Source organism: Sus scrofa, chromosome 13 (assembly GCF_000003025.6).
Source record: "Sus scrofa isolate TJ Tabasco breed Duroc chromosome 13, Sscrofa11.1, whole genome shotgun sequence".
Taxonomy (NCBI): domain Eukaryota; kingdom Metazoa; phylum Chordata; class Mammalia; order Artiodactyla; family Suidae; genus Sus; species Sus scrofa.
Window position 1 is genome coordinate 166919071 of NC_010455.5, and position 24970 is coordinate 166944040.

The 24970-nt window shown below is 34.9% G+C and overlaps 1 protein-coding gene across 2 annotated transcripts in view; it reads right to left on the reverse strand.

The window, feature by feature from the left end:
• The window catches only part of EPHA3 (EPH receptor A3), a 350300-nt gene extending 326579 nt beyond the window's left edge, over positions 1–23721 (reverse strand). The window contains exons 1-2 of one of the 2 annotated variants that reach the window (XM_021068363.1): positions 23482–23721; positions 4495–4559 (exon numbers count right to left, since the gene is read on the reverse strand). In XM_021068363.1, coding sequence (XP_020924022.1) covers positions 4495–4559; positions 23482–23569 — 153 coding nt within the window. In that variant the 5' untranslated portion in view covers positions 23570–23721. The remainder of the gene's footprint in view (positions 1–4494; positions 4560–23481) is intronic. The other variant, NM_001195335.1, reaches the window with a different exon arrangement.

Consider the following 24970-nt stretch of genomic DNA (forward strand, 5'->3'; position numbering starts at 1 on the left):
CCAGGAGATAAAATATTATATTCTATCAGGATGCTTTTAACTGAAAAGCATGAGATGTATAAAATGAGTGCCTTATATAAGGAAAATGTATTCTCTCATGGGATTCTGAGATGTCAGAATCCCAGGCAGGTGTCTCTAAAGCTCACTGGGCTCCACCTTTCTGGCCATGAAGGGAATGCAGCTGCTTCAGACTGGACTCTGCCGTCAAAGGGCAAACCCAGAGGCACAAAGCACTTGGCCCCTCCTCATCTCTTTTTACCAGAAGAAATCTCTACCAGAAGTCACTGGAATTTTGTTGCAACCTCATTGGCTTTATTATTCATGCCTAAACCAGTCACTGGAAAAATGGCTACAGTTCTCACAATTTGCTCTTAGATGATACTCACTCCACAAAGTAGCAGAGGGGCCACTTTCCACGCAGCATGGGAGCGTGAAAACCTGAACAACTTCAGTGTTCCATCAGCAAAAAAAAGCCAGGGAACACATTTTGGGTGGGCTTGGGGCCTCTATTTGCTAGAAGACTGTTTTTTAATTTAAGTACCTTATCACTGCTAAGACATTAGTAAATAGCTAAGGGAATCTTTAGGGAAAAAAACATCTAAGAGTTGAAAAGAGGGCAATGGTAGGAAATTTAAAAAAAATTTACAGTTGCTGATTTTGAGACTTCTCATTTCAGTCTATGCTTTCTATATACCCTTCCCTGCCCCATTCTTCATCCTCTTCTCCTTACTTAATTTTCTTTTGAGTCAAGGTTCTTGATTCCTTGGACTACTTAACCAGTATACCAATACTATCCTAAGTGAAAACCACACAGCTTACCTCCCTCTAATCCCTTCTCTGTAATGATACATAGACTAAGAAAGCTCATCTGATAAGTTGACAGTGTCACCCAATCAGTCAATCAATCAAGTATGAGTCATGTGTAAACCAAGAACTCTTTTTAGATTGTAATCCAACAATATATATGGGCTTTGATATGCGTTGACTGTCCTCTAAATCAAAGAATATTTAAACTATTGAATTATTTACTAAAATTTCTGAAGATAATTAAACCCAGAATTCAAATACTATAATTCATATTTTACAGGGCCAAAGAAAGTAATTGCTTGTGTGAACTAAGAATCCCACCTGCCATATCAGTAAATGAAGGATGTTGCAGCCATCAAGCTACCACGTTACTGCCACCCTAACGGTGAGCTCTGAGGGAACTCAGGATGGAAACAAAGAATGCTTGCCATCTAACAGTCAGCTTCTGTAGCCACCCTGATGGTGCACCCTGAGGAGGCCCAAGATGAGAAATCACAGGATAGCTGAGGAGCATATCAAAAGAATGATCTCAGAGGTCCTAGACCTTGCATCTTGCCATACGTAGAAAAGCACTAAATTCTTTTACTGGAGATATCTGGTTTTCTTTCATTAACAATACTCTTTTGATGTTTTGACTACCTGCCCTTTGTTGCAAAAATCTCCTATATATCCTCATTCTCCCCACCACCCCTGCCTCTTTAGAACTGCTTCTCAGCATTATCTGAGAGGCTGTGCCCCAGGCTTGAAGTACTCAGAATGTCCACCAAATAAAAAAACTCTCAATTTTTAGGTTGTGCATTTTTTTTCAGTCAGTATTTGTCTACTTTGCTAAAGTGAACAAACTTAGTGCCAGAAAATTTAGGCAGAATTCCTGTCCATGAAATGCCAGTAGTTTTAGTTTACATGTTGAGTATTATTTTCATGAACTTCATTTAGAGAAAAATCAAAGTTCCATTAAACTTCTTCCCAGATACTTATCTGGGTACTATGTCCCATGCCTAATAGTATAGTATTATACTTTTCTAGAGTGGGATATTTCAGTGACTCAGTATGGTGTGAAATCATTATAATGATTATTATAATATATTAATTATAATATTATAATGATTATAATACTATAATTTTTTCCTCTGAAGTTTATATTTATATTTTCATTAACCTACAAACAGAGGCACTTTTAATTATTACAGTTAATTAATTAAAGCAATAACTAGTTCAAAGTTGCTCCCAGCTATCATATCATTTTTTACAGAAAAGCTTGAGGCATAGATACCCCAACTGACTCACTATGCATTCCCTTTAAAGCCAAAACAAACATAAAATTCCTCTATCCTTGTAAAATTGAAAATGGTAATAATTAGGCAATAAAAATAATTAACTGAATCTAAAGGCACAAATAACTGTGCAAGCAAAAGTGTTACATCCCAAACTTAAATTGACTATAGAGCTTTCATTCAAGAATATCATCAGTTTCTCAAAAAAAAATGAATATTAATCTAATATTTTCAAAGTTAGTGCTACTTATTTCCTCAGGGACATCAAGAACAACATAATCTAGGGGGAAGATTTAAAGGAAAAATGCACTACAAATAACCCCAGGACATTAATACACTCAATTAATTTTCCTTTTTTTATTCTTTGGTGGCTAACAGTATTATAAATATCATGACCTGTTGTGTTAATTTTTTTTCTCCCTGCTAGTTTTAATAAGTTTGGAGAGCTTGGCCAGCTGTTTTTAGGGCATTTAATGTATCTGAAACAGTGCAGTCACAGCCACAAGATCAATGAAGATAGCAATGAAGAGGAGGCCAAAGAGCCTGAGGCTGGCTCTCTGAGGCCAAAGGAGAAACTGAAAACTGTTCATGAGGAAACCATAAGTGGTTCCTAGGAAAAAGAAGGTAGGAAATTGGGTGAGATATGGAAATACTCAAGAAAGAAGTTATCCTGAGGACTGTTTCCTAAATTTAATGTGCTTAGGAATCACCTGGGGACCATGTTAAGGCACAGACTCTGATTCAGAAAGTCTGGGGTGGGGCCAAGAGTCTGCATATCTAAGAATCTCCCAGGTGTTGACACTGCTGGTTGGTGCCTGTACATACTTTGTGTTGCGAAGTTCTACAAGGTCCCTCCCACTCCCCCCCCAACAAGCAGATACCCCCCCCACACACACACACAAACATTTCTCTGGAAGTAAACATGTTAATTGGGCTCATTATAAAATCTATGAGGTTAATAAGGCAAATGAATTCATTTCCCCAAATTCTTGATTTGTAGAAGTATATTTTCTTTATACCTTCTTTAAAGGAAAACATGAGGTAGACTGCTACTTGGATATACAAGTAAATTTATTGCTTAAAAAATACATATGAGTAAAATGTCAGTAAAGTTTTTGCTTTTCATATTTCCTTAGGCAGCTAGTTTCTAAAATATGTTATCTGACAGAGTAAGGAAAAACTCAAATTTCTAAAATCAAAATTAAAGTGAGGTTTGAGTTTTGGCTAATGAGTTTTCCAGCTCAATCCAGGGTCTCAATTTGTTATGACTTCCCAGAACGTGCTTTTATCCTAACCATTTGATTTCTTCTACACTTAGGAAAACCAAACCCTGGCTTACTTCATACTCTCCCTTCTAAGCAACTAACCAAGGCCTGATTATACATTTTGGCATTGTGTCAATGTCAAGGTGTACCAGGAAGAGAAGCAGATGCAAAGATGACAGATGGATGAACTATCCTTGATGCAAAACATCCGTTTGTGAAGGAGAAGCTTGGGAGTACCATAGAAAATATGTTTCGGCACAAAAATCTAAAAGGCTGAAGACCAATACAAAGTTGAAGTAATTACAACCTCTTTGAAAAGAGGATGGCATAGAAGAAAATGAATGTACACATTTATCAGTTACCATAAATACTTCTAAATAACATTTTGCATTCGCTACAGACTATCCTTAGACACAAAAAAAAGATAGGCTTAGGCATTTTTTAAATACAATTTTGTAGAAATAAAAATTTTCCAAATGTATGATCCTCTTTTTTTCTGAAAAAAGAAGAGGAAAAGTTTCTCACACAAAGGTCATCATAAACATTCAAGTCCAAAGTGTCGTACACCATGGTATTCTGTGTCTGGCTTGATAGAGCATTAAAGGTACACAAAAAGCTTAGAATTTAAAGGCAGCCATATTTTTCCTAAATAAAATATCCAGTTTTAAACTGACCTGGACAAGTTGCAGACATTTTAAGCAAAGGAACTGAGGCAACAAAAGCTTATACCGTATAGTACCCTACTCGGAACCATCACCACGGTTGATACTAAGGCTCCAATTCTCAGGGCAATCATCTCCAAATACACACTTTCCATATTCTCAAAACTTAGAGTGTCTTCTCAATTCACCTAATCTGGCCACATCACCAAAAAATGTTAGATGATCACACTTAGATCATATGCATGATGGTAGTTAAAAAAAAAAAACCTGTTTAATTAGTTCATTCAAGCAATTGATACATTCAGAAGGGGGGAAAAAATGAACTTCAGGACACAAATATTAAGCTGTGTTAGTCCACGTATTGTATGTGATGATGAACATAATTTGTCATCAGAAGTACGGGAGTTTCTGCCTATAATTCCTCCTGCTCTCTAAGAGAGGCAATAAACAAAAATCATATTCTTTTCGATAGTTTACTGAACTCACCCCATGTGATGGGTAGGAGATCCAGCCCAGCTCCCCTTGAATTGCTTTTGAATCCAGTAGATTGACTAAAAGAAAACACAGATACACAAACACAGTTAAAAGGAATGGATTTTATTTACCTTTGTCAAGTAAAAGTTGTCTGTGGTTCTTGATGTAATAATATCAACTTGTTCAAAAAACACGACCCTGCTCATTCTCCTTACACATGTATTTTGAGTATATAAAGGGAATTACAAGAAAAAAAATCCATAGGGAAGGTTAAGGGACCAAAAGTTTCTGTGGCTTTTTAAACTATTTACATCTGTTTATAAATATATCATATATTAAATATATTGACAATAACTACAGGTTTAAAAAGGAGACAATAAAAACATAAAATAGGAAACACTAATGCTAACATGAAATAAAAATAACAGCAAAGGCCATTAAATTTGATAAACTGACATATGACTTCACTATAAATTAGTTAAATATGCTTCCATAATGAATCATATTTATTTTTGTACATATTTGATTTGGTGTCTTTATATTGTCCTTGGCCAATACCAAACATAATCTTCCATAATGTGTACTTTTTAATACTGGATAAATTGTGTACTTATGTGTAATGAACAAAATGCTTATCTACCAATTTGTGGAGAAATCAAATAAAAAATGTACTATAATATCACCTTGTAAAGATTTACATATTTTTTAAGATTTTATTTTTTTGGCTGTACCACAGCATGTGGAAATTTCTGGGCCAGGGCTCAAACCCATGCCACAGCTGTAACCAGAGCCAAGTGGTAGCAATGCCAGATTCTTAACCTGCTGAGCCATGAGAGAATTCTGAGCTTTATATAGTTAAAGAAGGTATTGTTACCCAAAGGCTTTAATGATTTTACTCAGAGTTTTGTGCTACTTTTAGTTAATAACAAAGGACTCACAATGATTGTCAACCTGTTAAATAATGTAAATTATGGTTTTACCACATCCTTCTTCTAACTAGAAAACAATCCCCTGATTGATTAATGGAAGATGTAGAGGAAGTTTACATAAAATACACAGGTATTATTAACATGACCCAGAGCAGGTGAATCAAATATAATAGCATTGGGTCATTTTGAAGGGTACCATATAATCACAAATCAAAACATAATGTTAACACATGCAAAGTACAGTATGTCCATGTGCTGTCAATAAATTGTTTCCTGGTGCATGAAAAGTACCACCCTTTCTTTAACCATCCCAATTATTTTCTTGCAAAGGAAACATTAATCTTATAAAATGAAAAGAAAAATTATATTTTATATTAAAATTCTAAATTTTCAAGCACTGCATTTTAAAAGAAGATAGTTGGTTAGCTAGTTATATGATAAATAAACTAAGAGAGTATGAGAAAACTCCTAATCATTAAGTTAAAAATGAATAAAATTCTCAAAGTTATATTCTCTAAGTTTTGCTAGTTAAACACACACACGCACACACATAACCTATCACACTGGAATTCCTTACAGATTAAACTTTTTTCCCCTCACAATAAATTAATCCCAGTGAGAAGTAATTATATTTAGATAAAAGAAGACAGTTACTGCACGGATTACATAGTGTAATTTCCATAATGGAATTATTTCCCAGGATATCAACTTGGAAATTAACAGGATGCTTAATTATGTTGAAAATATCTGTGAAAATGATTTTTAAAAAACCTCTATTTACAGATAACATTTCAGATTAGTATTAGAAAACTTTGAAAATACGAGAATATATCCTCACTTTAAAGTATGTTACCAACATTCATTCTAATAAAGACATACCTAGCTCAATTATTGGTTCTATCTTGGTCATGAGTTGATTTCTCCATGTTTTACACAGAATTTGCATAGTAGAATTTACAGGGCCACTATTCTGAAAGCATTTGATCATATTTGTGATGCCTTTAAAAGTTTAAATGACTCAATGTTTTGTGTGTATGTAATAACTGAATATGGACTAAATGATGAATATGTGTCCCTCCATATACTAAGGTGAATGGCTGAATTAATTTCAATATTAATAACCAGAGAGAAAAAGTGTTTGAGGCACGGAAGAGATGAATATTGTCTCCACCTAGTAAACAATTCACTGGAATGTAGGTTGTTAGCTAAAGAACTGTATCCTTAAGTTTTCTTTGATGATAATAATGAGGGGGATAGGACTGGATTAATTACATCAGCATTTGGTTTCTACTCAATTGAGAAAAGCTAAACCCAAAAGAATTGTATTGCACTGTCAATTAAAATAAGTATAATAAATTAATTAAATGTATTGCATTTACTCAGAAACTGAATTTTTAGTGCACTCCATTTAGCATGAATGAGGGAAATACAATTAGTAGCATTACTCATGATTCTGTTTCTGTTGTCTATCAAAAGCATAATTATGCCTGCTCTGGTAGTCTCACAATGTTGCTGCGATGGTCAAATTATATAAATGTATTTAAAGCGATCGGTTTATAACATGCTATATAGATTCAATGTTCCTATAAACTTAGAATATTAACTAACACCAGTTCCATTTTGATTTCTGAATGGTATTTAAAATCAACTATCAATATATGGCCTACTAGAGGAGAAAGATGGCATCAAAACACTTTTTAAAAGCACTTACTTGGGGTTTATAAAGTGTCTTTTGTTTATAACCAAATAAGAACAACACAATCCAAGAATTCTAGCCACTTTGAAGTCAACGATTGCTGGACTGGAACTTGCCAGAATATAAACCTCAGGTCTTCTGTAATGGGTTGTATAGCAATCTGAGTGTAGCATAATTGAGATAAGAAGGGAAAGTTAATGGAATTTGAAAGTCAACCTACTGTGAGTGATTTCTCTGGATACACTGACTGAATCTAACATTGCAACACAATGTCTTAAACGCCCACTGATACAGGCAAGAACTTAATTTACTAAAGACTTCCTCTCCCCAAAAAACATGTAGACCTGATCATAGCCTTTCAAATGGTACCACTATTTAAATGCCAGGGTGGATAGAATTGTGAGGTACAGATACAATATTGTAGTCTGAATTTTAATGACAATTTGTAACATGGAAAATTTGTTTTAATTGCTGAAATTTTTGAGTTTACAATAACGAATTTTAACAAAAAGGAGTTGGGAAACTATTCTTAAGGGTAGGTGGGAATATATAGATGGCTTAATTCTTTAATAACAGACTCAAGCCATGTTATTTGCCAAGCAAATAAATCATCTCTTACCAGATTTCATATGCTAATGGTGTGATTCGGTTGTAACAGAAAATACGTCACTTCATCAATTTCAGAATATTTTCTACTCCAAGAGCAATGTAGCATACACTAACATTTTAAAATGACTTATATTGGACACATTTTTAAGTGTTAGAACTCCACTTAGGTTGAAATATAAGGAGCAGCTTTTTGGCAAAAAAAAATCACTGAGGGAAGTCTGGATAGATACAGTTCTGGATGTCTTTCACAGGCTTTAGTGTCTAGTCTCACTGCTTTTAAATAGAGGCCAAAAAGTATAAATAGGTGAAGGGACTTACATTCACAAAAATAAGGGAATTCTTCCTTAGTCTCCTTGAATTGGCTTTCAGGTAGGCACTAAGGCAAGATTTGCTGGTCAAAATGATGGACCTATGGAGTTTGATGGGAATTAGAATGTGTAGGTTGAAGTAAAGGAATAGGAACAGAGTATAGGATAAACGGGCTTAAATTGGTTGTATCTGCTTCTGAAAATAAGGAAATCTCCCTGTCATTCCTGTCACTGTTCTTTACTTTCCCCACTTGGATGCATTATGGATTTAAGATACCCAGGAGTCTTGCTCTGTCTTTCCTTCCTATCCTCTATCAAAATGAAGAGACGGAATCATATCTACTTTGCTCGATGGCACTGACGTCACAGAGAAGCGTCTGTGCCAAGAGTTTACGCCACTTTCCCATCTTACTAATAAGAGAGCATTAAAAAATTTTAAAGGACTGTCATTAAAATAAGATTTTTTTAAATTTCCCATTTAAAAGACAGGTTAAAAACTTTAGGTATAAATTTCTGGAATTTTACTTTTAAGGAATCATTAACCTGCCAAGATTGTTTCAAGAGTATTTCAAAATTGTGATACATAGTGGCTATCTGTCCACTTAGGAAGACTGAGTTGAATGAATATTCACATTTTATATACTAAGTACTGAAAATACACAGACAGCGCTAAAATAATTTTCAAAATTAAATGCCACAATTTCTTACTGAAGTGGAAGATGATTTCAACTATTTAATAACCTACCTATGCTTTGTGGTAATTTTATAATTGCATTTTATGAAAACATTGGGTAATTTCAAGATGAACAGTAGGGCTTAATGGTTAAAGAATTTCAGACTTGGAGTTCCTGTTGTGGCGCAGTGGTTAACGAATCCGACTAGGAACCATGAGGTTGCGGGTTAGATCCCTGCCTTGCTCAGTGGGTTGAGGATCCGTCGTTGCCCTGAGCTGTGGTGTAGGTCACAGACGCGGCTCGGATCCCTCGTTGCTGTGGCTCTGGCGTAGGCTGGTGGCTACAGCTCTGATTCGATCCCTAGCCTGGAAACCTCCATATGCCGCAGGAGCGGCCCAAGAAATGACAAAAAGACCAAAAAAAAAAAAAAAAAAAGAATTTCAGACTTAATAGACATGTTTTCTTATAAAAACTTTCATTTATAAGGTGCTTTTACAGCCAGTTGCAAATAACTATAAAACCACTATAGTAGAAAACAAACCCATCCTTTGATTATGTCTTGTTTTTACAAAAAAAAAATAACATTTCCTTTCCTGTCCATACATCACTGCAATTGTCCCAGCCACATTTCTTGTACACTATTTATCTTTATCATTTTCAGCACTTTCTGTTATGATGAAAAGAGTAGCTTTGCTCTAGGTTACAGATAGCAGAGGTGTCCTTTAATCTGCTCCTAGGTTATACTTAAATGTCACAAATAGAAGAAAATGATGCAGGAAGTAATAAATTCTGCTCTCAGTGTTGTAATTCTCTGTGTAGTACTCTGGTCAACCATAAGATGGAATCAAGAAATCAAGATGTATTTTCTGATAGGAGTCCACCAAAGCTCAGTTTTCATTTTTACTGTACACACCTAGGTATGCCATTGAGAAGTCAGTTTTATTAATGTACTTACCTATTTCAACATAACTTTTATTTACTAAGATTACATATTCTTAGTTAATAGCTGCTGTGGGCTTCCTATTTATATTTATTTCTACCTAAACATAATTAAAACAGCCTTGTAATAGACCAATGGTATTGTATTTCACATATTAAAAACTATAAAAATGTTTTTAGACTATAAATGAAGTCAACTATAATTAACTGTGTGAAGATAAAACTTCCTGTAAAATGCTCAATTCTACAAACATTTTGTGTCACAGAAGTATTAATTTATGATCATTTCTCTATCAACCAGCTAAACTAGACATGTAAATTTTTCTTTTTTAATTCTGTAGTGCTAGACATTTCTGTGAAAAACTTTTTTCACATGGTATCTAGTAGCTTATTTATGGAATATAAGCAGATTTCTAGACAAAGTAGTATACAATCCATTTATTTTCTTAGTTTTCCCTCCAGAGCAATAATTTTGGGTGAACTTCTATACAGGTCCTAATTAAAGAAGAAACTGTAATTAGATACCTCATCTCAATCTTTGCAAACAGCAGGAAGAATTCATTGGAATCAAAATACATAGTCTCACGGTAAGATGTCTGTGTTCTCATGACTAGAGCAGCTCAAGGAAGTAACAGAAACACAGACCCAAATTCTACTTGAAACTTGGACACTTTAGTAAATATTAACTCTGTGTTGTTTCTAAAATGTTAAAATTTTCTTTTCTTTTCTTTTTAATCTGAGACATCTGAAGATAATTCTGATATTAATACTATTTTGGAGAAAACAGCTATTAAAATATCCCTAGGGAAGATGTTCTTGTAACAAAATAATTCCCTTACATAAATGAGTGGGAATGTTCTAATGTCAATGAAGTTTTACTACATTAACAACCTCAGCTTTGATAACAGTCCCTGGAATAGAAGGTCTCTTTGTTTCTGTGTATTGTCAACTTCTATTATGAATCATTTAGACAAGTGAAATGTGTTTCCCAAAATGTAAGGTACTAAAAGTAGAACATTAATGATTATGTAAACATTGTGCCTTTTCAACACATTTTAGCTTTTAAAGTGTTCTGGAACTAACAGGAAAACTTCTTTATTTCTAATTTGAAAGTAATCTTTTGACAGATTAAAAAGTGAAAAATGAAAATATATCATTCAATTTGAAATGATATAAATAATCATTAGGTCAAATAGGTACTCAATCTTTAGCAAATACATTTTGCCTTCATACCATAAATTCAAGCCATCTTGGTATATATTATATATATTTTTATCATATCACAAACTCTTGATTATAATCTTTGACTGCTAAATGCAGGCTTTCTGTTTAGTCAGGATTTGACTGATGGCTATGAAAATGGAACAGAATAAGCATAAATTCTACAAAACAATTCTAATATAGTATTTCTTTGCAAAAGCTCATTGGATATAAGATTCAAATTTTAACACAGAGAACAAATTATGTAGTGATAAATTAAATTTCCAATTTAAAAATATTCTTTAAAGCTTTTTTTTTTAATTTTAAAAGAAGCCCAATGCAGAAGATATTGGTTTAAATTTCTGGAAAACTAAAATCAGGATATAGTTTTGACTTCATCATGTTTTAGAGGATAACTCCATCTGGACTTTATGTCTGTCATACATCATAACTTTTCTCTATAGATGTAGACACACACACACACACACACACACACACACACACACACACACAAATAAACTTGTATGAGTCTTTAAAAGGCCCACAAAAGATACAGTGAACTGCCACATGCCTATCAGTTTAACTAAAAACTCCAGCCCTTTGCTTTCTATCTTAGGAGCATAGTGTCAATGGAAATATCAAACGATTAGTGTTGGTGGTGGTCAGGAAACTTTTACCTATCACCGCAAGAGGATGTAGAATTCAGACAAATTTCAGTGTATTTCTTCTTGGTTTTGTGGTCATATGAATATCACCTATAGAAGCTTCTATTTGGAGATAGTCTTTCTTCATGTTCAACCATGTGAATCTTTGGAGATAGTCTTTCTTCATGTTCAACCATGTGAATCTCCCAAACACATACTGCATGCATGTATATGTTCACACAGAATTTATTTTGAACTTAGATATATGCTTATTAAAATGGCTATTTCTGGGTGTTCAGTTCTTTCAAAAGTGCTTTCTACTTGTATATCTATTTTTATGCATTCATTAACAATATTTTTAAAGTTTTCTAGATATATGCAGTAAAGAAATATCTGGGTTATGATCATCCCTAGCACATGAAATAGGCAAAACATTTAATCTCCTTTGTTTTTTTATAACTTGTGGTTATTATTATCTTTAAAGAACAATTTTCCCTATATTCCAGAGACTCTATTTTAGGAGGCTAATCTTTAAAGATTCATATCACATGAGTTTTTTTGCTTTTTTTAGGGCCGCAGTGCAGTGTATGGAAGTTCCCAGTCTAGGAGTAGAATTGGAGCTACAGCCTCTCGGCATCCAGGTCATGTCTGCAAGTCTGTGACCTACATCACAGTTCATGGCACCACCCAGATCCTTAACCACTGAGTGAGGCCAGTTATCGAACCCACATCCTCACAGATACTAGTCGGGTTTGTTACCACTGAGCCACAATGGGAATTCCCAAAGATTTATATCACATTTTTTATAACTTTCATATATATGTTAAAACACAGTTTTGCATGTAAGTATTCATTTCGTAGTCATCTATCCCAAGTCATTATCTTCAAGGGCATTCAATATGCCATTCCCTACAACCTTCTTTTCCAAAAATCTAGTAACCAATCCTCTAGTAACCAATCCCTATAACCTTCTTTTCCAAAAATCTAGTAACCAATCCTTGGTAAATAAACAAATGCAAACAAATGAATAAGAATGGTTTTTCTTAGTTTTGCTTATGAGACATGTCCAAAATCATTATAAATGTTCTAATATTTTTGAAAAATCTATATAGAATTAGAGAAGAAAAAAATCCAAAAATATATAATCTCTTTAACTTTTCCTTTCCAAAGGAAATTAAGAATATTTTATTCTGTATTTGGCCAGGTTTTTACCCTACGTCTCATTTAAAAGGCATAAATTTAAAAACCATTAAAATTAATTAAGAAAAATGTTAAGAAAAAACTCATCTTTCATATGAAAAAACTGTCCTTATTCAATGTGCAAATGTTTAAGAAAAAAAAATCAGTTGTACCTCAAAATATAGAAAAACCATCACTGTGAGCATACCTGACTCTAACTTGTTCAGTAGGATGAAGTATGTATAATTATGACTGGAAATCTTTTTCAAAAAGAAGGACAATCAAAGGATTATAATTTCAGATCAGAAATGTCATCATCATAAAATCTGAGTTTATCTTTTTGAGCTATTTAATGTAAACAAATATCAAATTATCTGCGGTAAACTGGATAAAAGTAAACTGAAAGAAAAATACTATCCCCTTTTATTCTGCCTCTTTAAAAGCATATTCAAGATTTGCCAATGGGTATATTTGATGGAGTTTATATAATTAATAAAAGAGTAACAACCCAATTTTATTTCTATTTACAGTCTCTGTGATGATGACAGTTCTTTCCATTCTGTTAAAATACAAAATATATACCATAAATAGCTTTCGCATAGCGAAGGGAAAAATCACAATTTGAATATAACTCTAGCCTTATGACATCTTTGAATATTATCAGTGACCAGGGGTCCAGTTGGGGAAAATTAACAAGATTAGACAATGAGAAATAACTTAAATAAATGATTGTTTTTATTTTTTCTCATCACCAATTTGGTTTTTTTGTTTTGTCATTTTAGGGCCACATCTGCAGCATATGGAAGTTCCCAGGCCAGGGATGGAATCAGAGCTGCAGCTGCCAGCCTACGCCACAGCCACAGCAACACAGGATCCATAACCCACTGAACAAAGCCAGGAATCAAACCATTGTCCTCAGGGATGCTGGTCAGATTTGTTTCTGCTGAGCTATGACAGGAACTCCCATTCATTACCAATTTGTAATGCAGAAAACAGAATTTTACTCTATCTTCATTTCAAAACGTAAATATTCATCTGTAAAATTTTGCCCAAGGTGTGGAAATGGTTCAGTTTTGTTAGGGGACAATACAATTCACACACACATACACAGTGTAGAGTGCTTCACATAGACTTTTCCTCAGAGTGTTGTTCTGCTTACCCAGAGGATTATCTAGACCATCTACAAGGAAGATACTGCAAATCAGCTTCTCAGCCTAACTTCTCAGTGTGAAGACTGCTATCATAAGCAATAAAAAAAATTCCTCCTAAGATCTATAGAATTTTATTAATTGCTAGATTAGCTCTTAAAATCAGGAAATAAAGTGTATGTTAACTACTAACAAGCTGTCCTGTTTCCTTTACTCGTCCTGAGGTAGGTAGGGAATATCTAAATTTCATGTTGACTGGAAACCAATCAACTTATCACTGGCAAAAGGTAAATTTTAAAGCCTCATTTTTTACCAAGGGGGTTGTGGGGGCCAAGGGGGACAGGTGTTATATTTTTATGGGGCCTGCAGAGTTTATTCATCTATCTATTATCTGAAAGATGATAAATTAACCTCCCTTAATGAATATACATTAAAATTCAAGATGAAACCATTCTGATTTTGATTAAATAGATTTATCAGCACTAAAATTAACCCAGACTTCTACCTCTGCTCCAACTTCCACCATGTAGTCTGCCAAGAATTTTTGTCTTAAAACAGGAAGCAACTCAGTTTGGAGGTTTTAAAGTCAAATTTACATTTTCTTGATTTGAGAGAGCTCTGCAAAATTACTTATGAATTAAAAATTAAATAGTAGGGAAAAGATTTGTTGACTAATCTTCCAGAAGTGAGAAAACAAAAGTTTGTTGCTAAACCTTCACTTTTGTTCAAGGAAAATGTACCTATAGCTTCGTGGTTGGATAACTCCTTGGGAACCCCCAGGATAACACCTTTCAAAACTTTTTTTTTCCACGTTAGAGCGAAGAAAGCAAGATACTGAAAATAGCTTTCTGATTTGAAGGCCTGATGTCATCAATATGCTATTTTTGTTCTTTGCCAGGTTAACAGAATTTATTGCAGCAATTAATGCAAAACATATGTGCTGAAATGCCCACATGAAAAATACAATTGCCCCCAACTTAATTTGCTACCTTTCAAAACTCTGTTCTAGCTACCTTTTCTCAATACCTCCACTTAAATATAGTACAAGTGTTTTTATGAAAGAGATTAAATCTTTATAATTTATTTTCTCATCTTAAGTAATTTATAAAGTATCTTTTAAATAGGGGAAAGTTTCCATAGAAATTAAAGACTACATGTTAGGCCAAGTTCTATTTCCACCCATTACTAACCTCTATGATAATCCTGATAGTTAAATTACACTTCATTTTTATTGTATAAAACTAAAAAAATCACACTCAGGTTATATTGACAATTTCCTCACCATCTTTGTGTATGGAATCCTTGACAAAAATCTTGGCAGGGTGAGGAAAGGCGTGCTTGAGTGTCAGGAAAAGAAGACAGGTAAGAATGTGTGAAGAAAACACATCACAGATCACATCTCCTTTTCCTCTGCCCACATCAAATTTTCTTTAAATTATTTTCATAGTGAGTTCTCCAACTCATTCAGATAATCATAATTTATGAAGGTAAACACTGCAGATTCAAAGTACTCTCTGAAGTACTTTTTTTTTAAGGAAAGTACTTTGAAGTCTGATTTTTCACTCCAATACTTGAGTATTTCTAAGTTTTTCTTGCAAGTCACAACACAAATCAGTATGTTCACTACGATGAAAATTAAGAAGCTAGTGTTTTTCCTAAATAGAAAGGTATCTCTTTAATTTATAGGCATTTGTGTACAGGATAAAGCACATTTAAAATCAAAAGGCAGACAGGCCAGGGCCTGGCTCAGTTACTACTTTATTAAAATGAGTTTACTATTTTCCTCAGTTGTAAAATGGGAGATGTCATAATACCTATCTTCAGGCTGCTTTAATATTAAATGAAGTCTGGTAATTACTTAATGGTAATATAAAGGAAAAAAATCTTTCCCACCAGTGGAACTCTGAGCCATTGTTATCTCAATATTGGGTGCGACATTGAGGCTGTATTTAGTTTTGGAATCCCTTGGATTCAACAATTCTTCTATGAAAAACACTAAAGTTCTGACAACCACAGAAACTTCACCACCATCCAACTACTAATCTACCTCAGTAACACCACTCCCAGAAACACTTTCTGGCCCATTCCAGATTCCTCTCCAAATCAGAAGAGGGAAAAATTCTTTTTAATAAAAAGGGTGCTAATCAAATACAGGGCTGTGGAGGAAAACAGACAACTTTGGATTATGCACGGGTTGGGGAGGGCATCTGTGGAACATGACCCTTAGCTTCCACAAGTGGCCTAACAGGTGACATTAGTAGGTGCTCTTAAAGAGAAGTGAAATTTTTCTTCATTTTCATCTAGGAGAAATCTTTTGAAAATTCAAGAAATAGCAAAGGAGTCAGGAAGGACAGAGGGAAGCAGCACAATGGATATCTCAGGCTTTCCCGAGTGTTCCAATCAAGCAGCCAGGTACAAGGCGCTCCCCCAGCTCCGCAGGGAGTTCGGTGAACCCTGCAGAACCACATCCTCCTCCTGCACCTGTTACCTGGCTGGTCGGGAACCTAGAAGGAAAGGGGACCTCGCCAAACTTCAGACGCCAAGCAGGAAGGGCTGCTAGCGAGGGGGGGATGGGGGACTTGGAAGAGGAGGAGGGGTAGGGACACAGACCTCGGGTCAACGACTGTCGTGAAGGTCAGGACTTGCCTGGCCCGTTCAAGCCGCTCGCGCTCTCAGGGCAAGACCAACCCACAGGTAAGGAGAGTCCAGGTGGTGAGGAGGGCGCCGCCTCTCAGAGCACCGGCAGGTCCGCGGCTGCAGGCAGAGGGCGCCCGTTCGCCTCTCGCCCGCTCCGCCTCCTCCCCGTGCCAGTTTCCGCGGAACTTGGCGCCCTCGTGCTCCGCCGGTTCCAACCTCCGCCCCGGCTGAGTGCGCCCGGCGCTAGCCTCAGGAGAGATGCTGGCAGCCACGGGGGCTCCGCGCGCGCCCGCCGCCCCCGGGAGGCCGCGTCAGCTCGAAGCGCTCGGGCAGCGCGCTGTGGCCGCAGGGCGCAGAGACGCTGGTGCACAAAGAACCCACTGAATCTCCAGGACTGAGGGAAACTTGGACCCGGAGTTGGGGTTCTCCGATCTGAACTTGAATCCTATGGGGCGTGAAGAGTAGTGAATTGTTGGAAGACTCCGCTTTCCCGCCGCACCAATAAACCGGGTCCTGGAGGTAGAGTTTGAGGTTAAGACGCCCTGAGCGGTGGGTGTGGTGGCGGAGGGCGCCTGCTCATCTCTCTGTTGAAACATCCCTGACACTCCCCTTAAAGCCCCGTTTACTGCTAAAATTTCTCAGGGCACACTTTTGAAATTTAATCAATGTTGCATTATCGAGTGTGGAAGGTATGACGCGAAGGAAAAGAAGTGCCGTCATCCCTCCTGTGGCCACCCCAGTTCATGGCTAAGATTATTCACAACAGTTTGTTTGTACAGTGCTGCCTCTTGTTTTCCCCCTCTTTCCTCGCCTATTATTCTGACTTCACCATGTTGGTTTGGATTATGTGGATTTTCACCCTCTGCTTTGACTGGAACAGCAGGACATGGTTTAGAAATTGAAGGGAGGGAGGGGGTTCTACACTCAGGGCTTCCAGTTTAATAACATCACTCCAAGTTGGAGGTTTTATTTGCTGAACTGGTCTTGATTCCATCCATTCTCCACATGCATTCGCCCAGGCTTCCAAAGAGGGACGCATTCTTTGGCTTACACTCTCAAAATTTTCCTAGATAAAATATTTTCTTCAGGGGAAAAATCAAAATTGTGCAAACCTGAGAGGAGAAACAAACATACACACCCCCACAACACAAGCATTTTTTTTTTAAGTGTGCAGGTTTTTAGAGATTTAACATAAATTGATTAGCCAGATGTTTGAAGTGATACATATTTTTCTTTTAAGCAGAAGACATATATTATCATTGAATTCAGAAGCTCTACATTTTTCTACCTCCTCATCTTTCTAATCCACTTTTTAAATTTTCTTTTCTCTTGCAAAGACTCACTTTTTTCTTTGTAATCCACTCCCCACCCCCACTTTTTTATTTCAAAGAAAGTTGGTGGGAGGCAAACTAAAACTTGCTGACTTTCAGACTTTTCCAAGAGAAAAAGCTTCTGCCAGATCCCAAGAACTACCTGATCCTAAGGAGCTGGTAACAGTTGCAGAGAGTGAAATCACGGGGTGCACATGTGCTCACACCCTGATTCCCAGGAGGAGTGTCGGCCTAGATTGATTTGTCTGCCTAGATTCCTTTGCATTTTATATATGTCGAACAGAACAGTGCTTTTATTTCTAAAGTTGTTACAGAAGAGTTATTTAAGGTTTTCAAATGTTTTAGAAATAAATTTTGAATCCTGTTTTTGGTATACCTGGGTGAATAATATAATGAATGTTTTATACCACCAATCATCCCTTTATTTGAAAAATCTGTGGAAAGCTACTTGTGCACTTGGTAAAAGCCCTGCTCTGACCCTCCTTGGTGATAAAATCCAGATCTCTGAAAACAGAACCAAAAAAGGACACCTGCATCTGTTTTTCTTGATCTTTTATCAAACAAGAATTAAAAGAACAAAGTTTATTAAAAGTTTTAAAGAAAAATGTATTAAAAAAAAAAACAAAGTTGAGAATCTTGACAGAAAATGATTTGCAAAACTTAGTGTTCTTCCAAGAAATACCTATTTCTCCTGCCATCTAGTATTTGTGCCAAACAAAATCATTGGAAAATGACTAAAATCAAAGGTAACCCACATCACAGATTTCTTAGTAAATGTCTGTAAGAACTTTTCGAGTTTTGATGATTTGTGGAACGTTTTATTAATATTTTCTTGAAGATTTTATGACTTGGAAAATGTAACTCTCAAGAACAGTTCTTGCTGTTTCCATTTGCATTGAAGTTAGTAAATCAAAAATACTGTGGAAATATATTTTGCCTTTAAAAATCCTTTGCATATGTAACTGATTATTTGATATTTAAAAATTGCATATATTTTATTTCAGAAAAATTCCAGCTTCAGAAAAAATTTTAACATTTAGGGAATCTTCATAAAGAGAGTTATTTTGAGAAACTATTAAAAATGAAGGACTCTTAAAGAACACACCAAAATTTGATTAAAATGTGGATAATACATAGACAAGATAAAGAATCTTACTAGATCTTATTTTTAAGGATAGTAAGTTTCTTAATATTCAAAGTGAAACTACTAAATTGTTTACATGAGCAAAAAGCAAACCATAATTATATTCAGGTAATAAAAATCTTCACATGAAAATTCCTAAACCCACTACACAAAGTGAAAAAAATAACTTTTAAGTTCTGATTGTGCACATTTTGTTCAAAATGTTTATATTAATTTTAAGTGGTTTTCATTGTAGCTCTCAATGACTAGTGTTTTATGGAAAAGACAGCTTCATATAAAATGCAACTATAATCTTACATGGGATAATGGTGTTTTATTATGTGTAGTTTCCCTTTTATAGTTCCAGTTGCTTCTGAGTTATATATGTTCAATTTACTTTATATCTTTAAATGGGCAGAAAAATGAAATCAACTACAGCACCAATAATAAAAAAAGTATAAAATTGAAAATGTTGATAGTTAAAATGAACTTGGTTTATATTTATAAATCTATTATTATTTCTAGGATATTTACTATTTAAGAGTTTTTAATTGTTCGTTTATGACAAGGATAAGAATGGTGTGATGTATAAAACATTAAGCGTGAGGAGAATGGGCTTTCAAAGTGGACATTTGCCACTTGAGTTATTATTATCAATATTAGTCTTTAAGAAGATACAGAGTCAGAATGAATTAATTTTGTGATACATTTTGAGAGGTTACAAGAAGTTTCTTTCTGGGACAATCAAAATATTATCGTAGCAATTCAGGTTGTCAGTAAAAGCTTAAACAAATTTGCTGATAATCCTGTTAATGACCTAGGTCAAGTGTTAACTGTTGTGGGTTATAAAATAGTGAAATTAAGGTTTCTCCTACCTCCAGGCAAATAGCACAGTTATAACTGTTGGGGGGAAGTAGGGGCAAGCTATTAAGAGAGCTATTAAATTACAAAAATGTATAACGCATTCAATTATTTAGTCTAGAATGATAAAATACTATTAAAAGCAAATGTAAACCCTCCTTTTAAAAAAAATCACCTATAAAGATATGACAGCTTAATTCTCTATTAATGTTTCATCACAATGTATTATTATTTGAGTATCAGTAATTATATATGAAAATGATGCCAATTCGTAGTAATTTTTTAAAAGGGAAAAATCTGATATTTAAATGTTTAGTGTCTCCATCATTTATTTACCCAATATTCCAAGGGAAACATACAGTGTTTCAAGTTTTACTTTTAATCTTTAAACAATCACACAGTCTCCTCTAGTACTTATGCAATTTATGAAATATATTTCATACAAATGGTGTCCCCACCACTCCAATAAGCAATATATAAATATGCAGATTGAATTTTATTCACTTTTACTTTGAAAACTGTGATTTCCAATGTATTATTTGTTAATTTAACTTACAAACACTTTTGGATAGAAAAATGATTTACTGGATTATGTACTGGTGAATAAGCAATGTATTCTGCCTCAGAATGCTTCAAATGCAGAAAAGTATTCAAAGAGAGTACTTTATCCAATGCTAAAAGAGACTGAACTAGTAATAGTTGATTATTTATATCAACTTTTAAACTCTGTAAAATTATTTTTATTTATCATTATCATCATCCATCTGGGATGGGAACAGGAGCAAAGATATAAACTTTTCTAATAATACATAGTGTAACAATCTTATTTTGTCATGAAAAGTAGTTGATTTTCACTGAAAGTCTCTGTTGGTATTATCATGTAAACAGAACTGATAAAATTTTAATAAAGTTCCATACAGCTTTTGTAAAGCTTCTGTTTAATTATATAGGCCAATTTTGATTTAAAGGATCATCAAAATTATAAATTATAAATAATTATCTTCAAAGAGGTTAGTAATAGTATCACTTGGAATCATTTTATTGAAAGCAATTAGAAAGTTATTGGTAACTGGTAAAATAAAAGTTCATACTAAACTTTTTCCTGTTTTTTCTCTTATTATAGACCCATAGTATCTCAATATTGATATTTGATTATGAAATCTCAAATTTTAAAAGTCACACAATGTCAAGTTTCCTAGCAATTAACTCAATGGCTTGATTTTTGTTCTCTCTAATTTCATGATAGATTGCAGAATAAATTCTAATAAATTTTACTAGTAAATTTTACTAGTAAATTTCTAGTAAATTTTCTATAGTGTTGAAATATAATTTTAGCATAGTATTCTAAATGCAACTGAGCATTTCGTATTTCAGTTCTCAAAATTTCTATCAGAAAGCTATATTAATGAGATTCATTTTATCATTATTCCTTCCACCCAATATAGGAATTTTCAGGAGCATTGCTTTTTATTCAAATGACACTGTTAGAAGAGTTGCATGGAAATCTTAGCACATACTTAGATCTTAAACTTTTCATGTTGTTCAACTGTACTACTAAGACCCAAGCTATTGTATTAATATTTGAAATCTTACTCAAATATTATGCAAGTTAAATCATTCATTTTAAATTTTATTTCAAAGCTTCCCTTCATGACCTCAGAAGAGAAAGGAGATACTACGCACAGATACATGATCTGGAAAGAATAATCCAATAAACAATAAACTTTTGCCCAAGCAAATGAAATGTAATTATGTCAGGTTTCTGAATATATTTACCTTTTATACACATATTGTTAATGTGTAACTGCCTTGTAATAATATGCATTATATACACAGATATACATAACGTATGTCTTAAAAGCAATTTGCATTTGATTATTCCTTTTTCATTAAGTTAACATTCATTAATTTTATGTGTGTCAACAAGTTTAAAGGACTTTTTTTTTCTCTTGCAATTTACTGAAAAGTTATGTTTTGCACAAAAATACTGACTCTTAGCTATATCCCTCTGTATGATTAATTCACTAAAGTCCATTATCTAAATAGATTATAAATATTCCATCTGAAAAAATTATTTGTCATAGCAATATGGGAATAATATTACTATTTTCTTACTATTGTCATTACTTTAATAACTTCAAAAATACAAAAAGAATGAACACTAATTTTAACTTACTGATATGTAACTCATTATAGAAATAACTACTCTTGCTTTTCATTCATAAAGAATGAGTGACCATTACTTTCATATAAACATTTTAATTAGTCTTATAAAAAATAGCACTTGAATGTAAGATCATTTTGTGATCCTTTCCCAATTAAAAAAAAGACACAAAATTTTAATGAAATCTGCCACATTGGTAAAAGCAGTCCCTAAGTGAAGAATGAAATTAAACTGCTCTATTAGCAGCGAAAGTAGGTCACCAAATACGAGAGGCAGTTTTTATATTTAATTAAAAAGCTTCTAAATATTTTTGAGTTTTCACTTGTGTTTTTTAAAAATAATATATACAATATACAATGGTACTGGCTTGCCAATATAGTATTTAGTGAGTGCCATAATATATAATGCAGTTTTGCACATCAATTGCTCAGTATTGCTAATTTCAAAATAAATTGCTAAAGGTTGTTATAGGTTCAAAATGATTAAGAGGAAATAAAAGTTGTAAGTGTTGCTTTAAAGCAATCAGTTATTCAGAGAAGTTCGTCTTAAGAGTTAGTGATTGTATTCACAAATCATTAGGAATGGATCACAAAAGGTATACAGGAAAAAGGCAATGTATCCACTAAGCACACAGTCTTATAGGAAATATTAGGTTTGCACTTTAATCCATTTTGAAAAGGGATGAATGCCCATTATGAGGAAAATAAATAACCCAACATTAAGGAAATACCATTTGCTGCATATGAACATTCTTTCTTAATTTCCTATTTAGTTATTTACTACACCTACTCAGGAGATTTTCACTATTCATTAAATACACTCTCCTATTGGTATATAAGCCCTTAAACAAAGAAAATCCAATCCAAGCTTATTGTAATTCCTGCAAATATTACTTATGTTAATGTGGCATATGCTGCTCATTAGAACCTGTACCATAGAGCAAACCACCGCCTGGCGGGATACACATCACTTCAATACAGCAGTTGCAACATAAATACACACACACACACACACACACCACTCTCTCTCTCTCTCTCTCTCTCTCTCTCTCTCTCTCTCTCTCTCTCTCTGCTTCAACAAACTCTGATTTCCATTTAGTCCATTCATAAATGCCATGATCCTAAGTAAGAACAACCTGTCATTACCTTGAAACATACTAAAGAATCTATAGAGAGGAAGGTGGAATTTTCTTTTAAACTTCTCAGAGTACTACATGATCATAATTAGAAAATAGAATACTGCCATGGCTATTTGGCAATTAACATACTGGGTTGTAAAACTGGAGGATTTTTCTTTCTGCTTAAAATTGGCAAACAAGGTAATTGCTTGAGTCGGTATCAGATTAAAAACACATTTTAGGTTTAAGCAAGACGAAATTATCTCTTAAAGTGTTTTAAAAGACAGCCGAAAATAAAAGCACCTCTTTAGTTTACTCTGAGAGCAAACTGCTTTATTCGGAGGCACCTCGACGACCTGAAAAGGCTTGGGTGAGAACGTGCTTGGAAGAGCGTTAGCCCCTCAGGGCAGGGCTTTGCGAGTCTGCTGCACCTGGCTTACCTTCATTGGAAGGTTGGAGAATCAGTTCCCCGAAGCAGTTGAGAACAGAGCAGCTGAGAAGGAGGAGGATGGAGAGGTGACAATCCATGTTGCTGGTGCAGAGGGCAGTGAGAGGAGCATATCTCCATGAAGCATGCCACTGATGTGAAGGGGAGCGCTCTGATTGCTGGAGAAGTTACCATGCTCCGCTCGCAGGCTGATGTCAAGTTTGACACTGGAGATAAGGAGGAGTCTGGCTGCCTTTCCACGAACCTCGCTCAGGGACTTCTCTGGGTCCTAGTGCCGTCGTAAGCGAGCGCTGAAGAGGAACAGGATAGTACGCGGGGCTCATAGCGCTGCAGCAAGGAGCTGGGGAGGAAGGGGTGGGGGTCGTCGAGGGCGTCATCCAAGGGGCAGGAAATCCAGAAGTTATGGGGGAGTGGAGGTGGAGGGTGAACGGTGGGGAGAGTAAAACACCCCCTTTTTATTTTCAGTGAAAAGCAGCTATTTTATTGTTTGCAGTACATGCTCTTGTGGGTTAGTTCTCTGGAGAAACCAGAAACCCTGATAGGAGTGTCATATAGCAGAGTGAGTGGAAAGAAACTGAAAAGCCAGATAAATGTTTGTTATTAGGAGAACAGGAGCCTTTCATTTAAAAAAAAAAATCAATCAATGTTGATTGTATTCAGAGGAAAATTAGGACGATTCTTTCACTACGTGATCATAACTCCTTGCAAATCCTTTGTTGTGCAGAAAGACACTAACATGTACCCCAGATCAGAAAGTATCTTCACTTCTACACCGAGTGATATCAGGACTTTTAAAAGAGATTTGGCATAAGGCTTCAGTGTACATACAATGAATGCACTTTGCTTTCCCAAACTGGGAGGTAATCCTCAGCATCCTAAAGAAGTGAGCAAACCGAGCCCTAGGAAAAGCTGCAGGTCAGCACCCATCCCTTGTTCTATGCTTTGGGTATAAATAAATATAATAGAGATCAAGCCTGAAAGTTCTTGATAGCACTTCTCTACCCTCCCTCCTTCACCACCTAGCATTAGGATCTCTGGGTTCTGTGAGATAAATAACACATAATTCACCACTCCTCATTTAGCTTTTCAGCCACTTCCAATCTGATAATAGTTGGATGTTGTTCTACTTTAGCATTTCCAAATCCAAAGGCTAAAAAATAGTGTCCTTGCACCTTCTCACTTACTTTATACCAGGGCTATAAATGGTTACTCTCATTTCCAGTTCCCTTGCTGAAAACAGGATTACGATCTATTTCAGCCAAATAATTTTGTCATTTATATTTTGAGAACTATTCTTGTTTATCTTTAAAACACTCCCCCCTCCAGAAAACGTTTACTCAAATATTCTCCTGCCCATCTGTCTTTTCCTATTCTAAACGGAAAATAAGATTCTTATATTCCTTGCACAACTCTAGAAAGTAAAGGTAAGCTGACAGCTGGAAGATCAGTGATCAATTTTAGAGCTTTTGGTTGTGGAATCT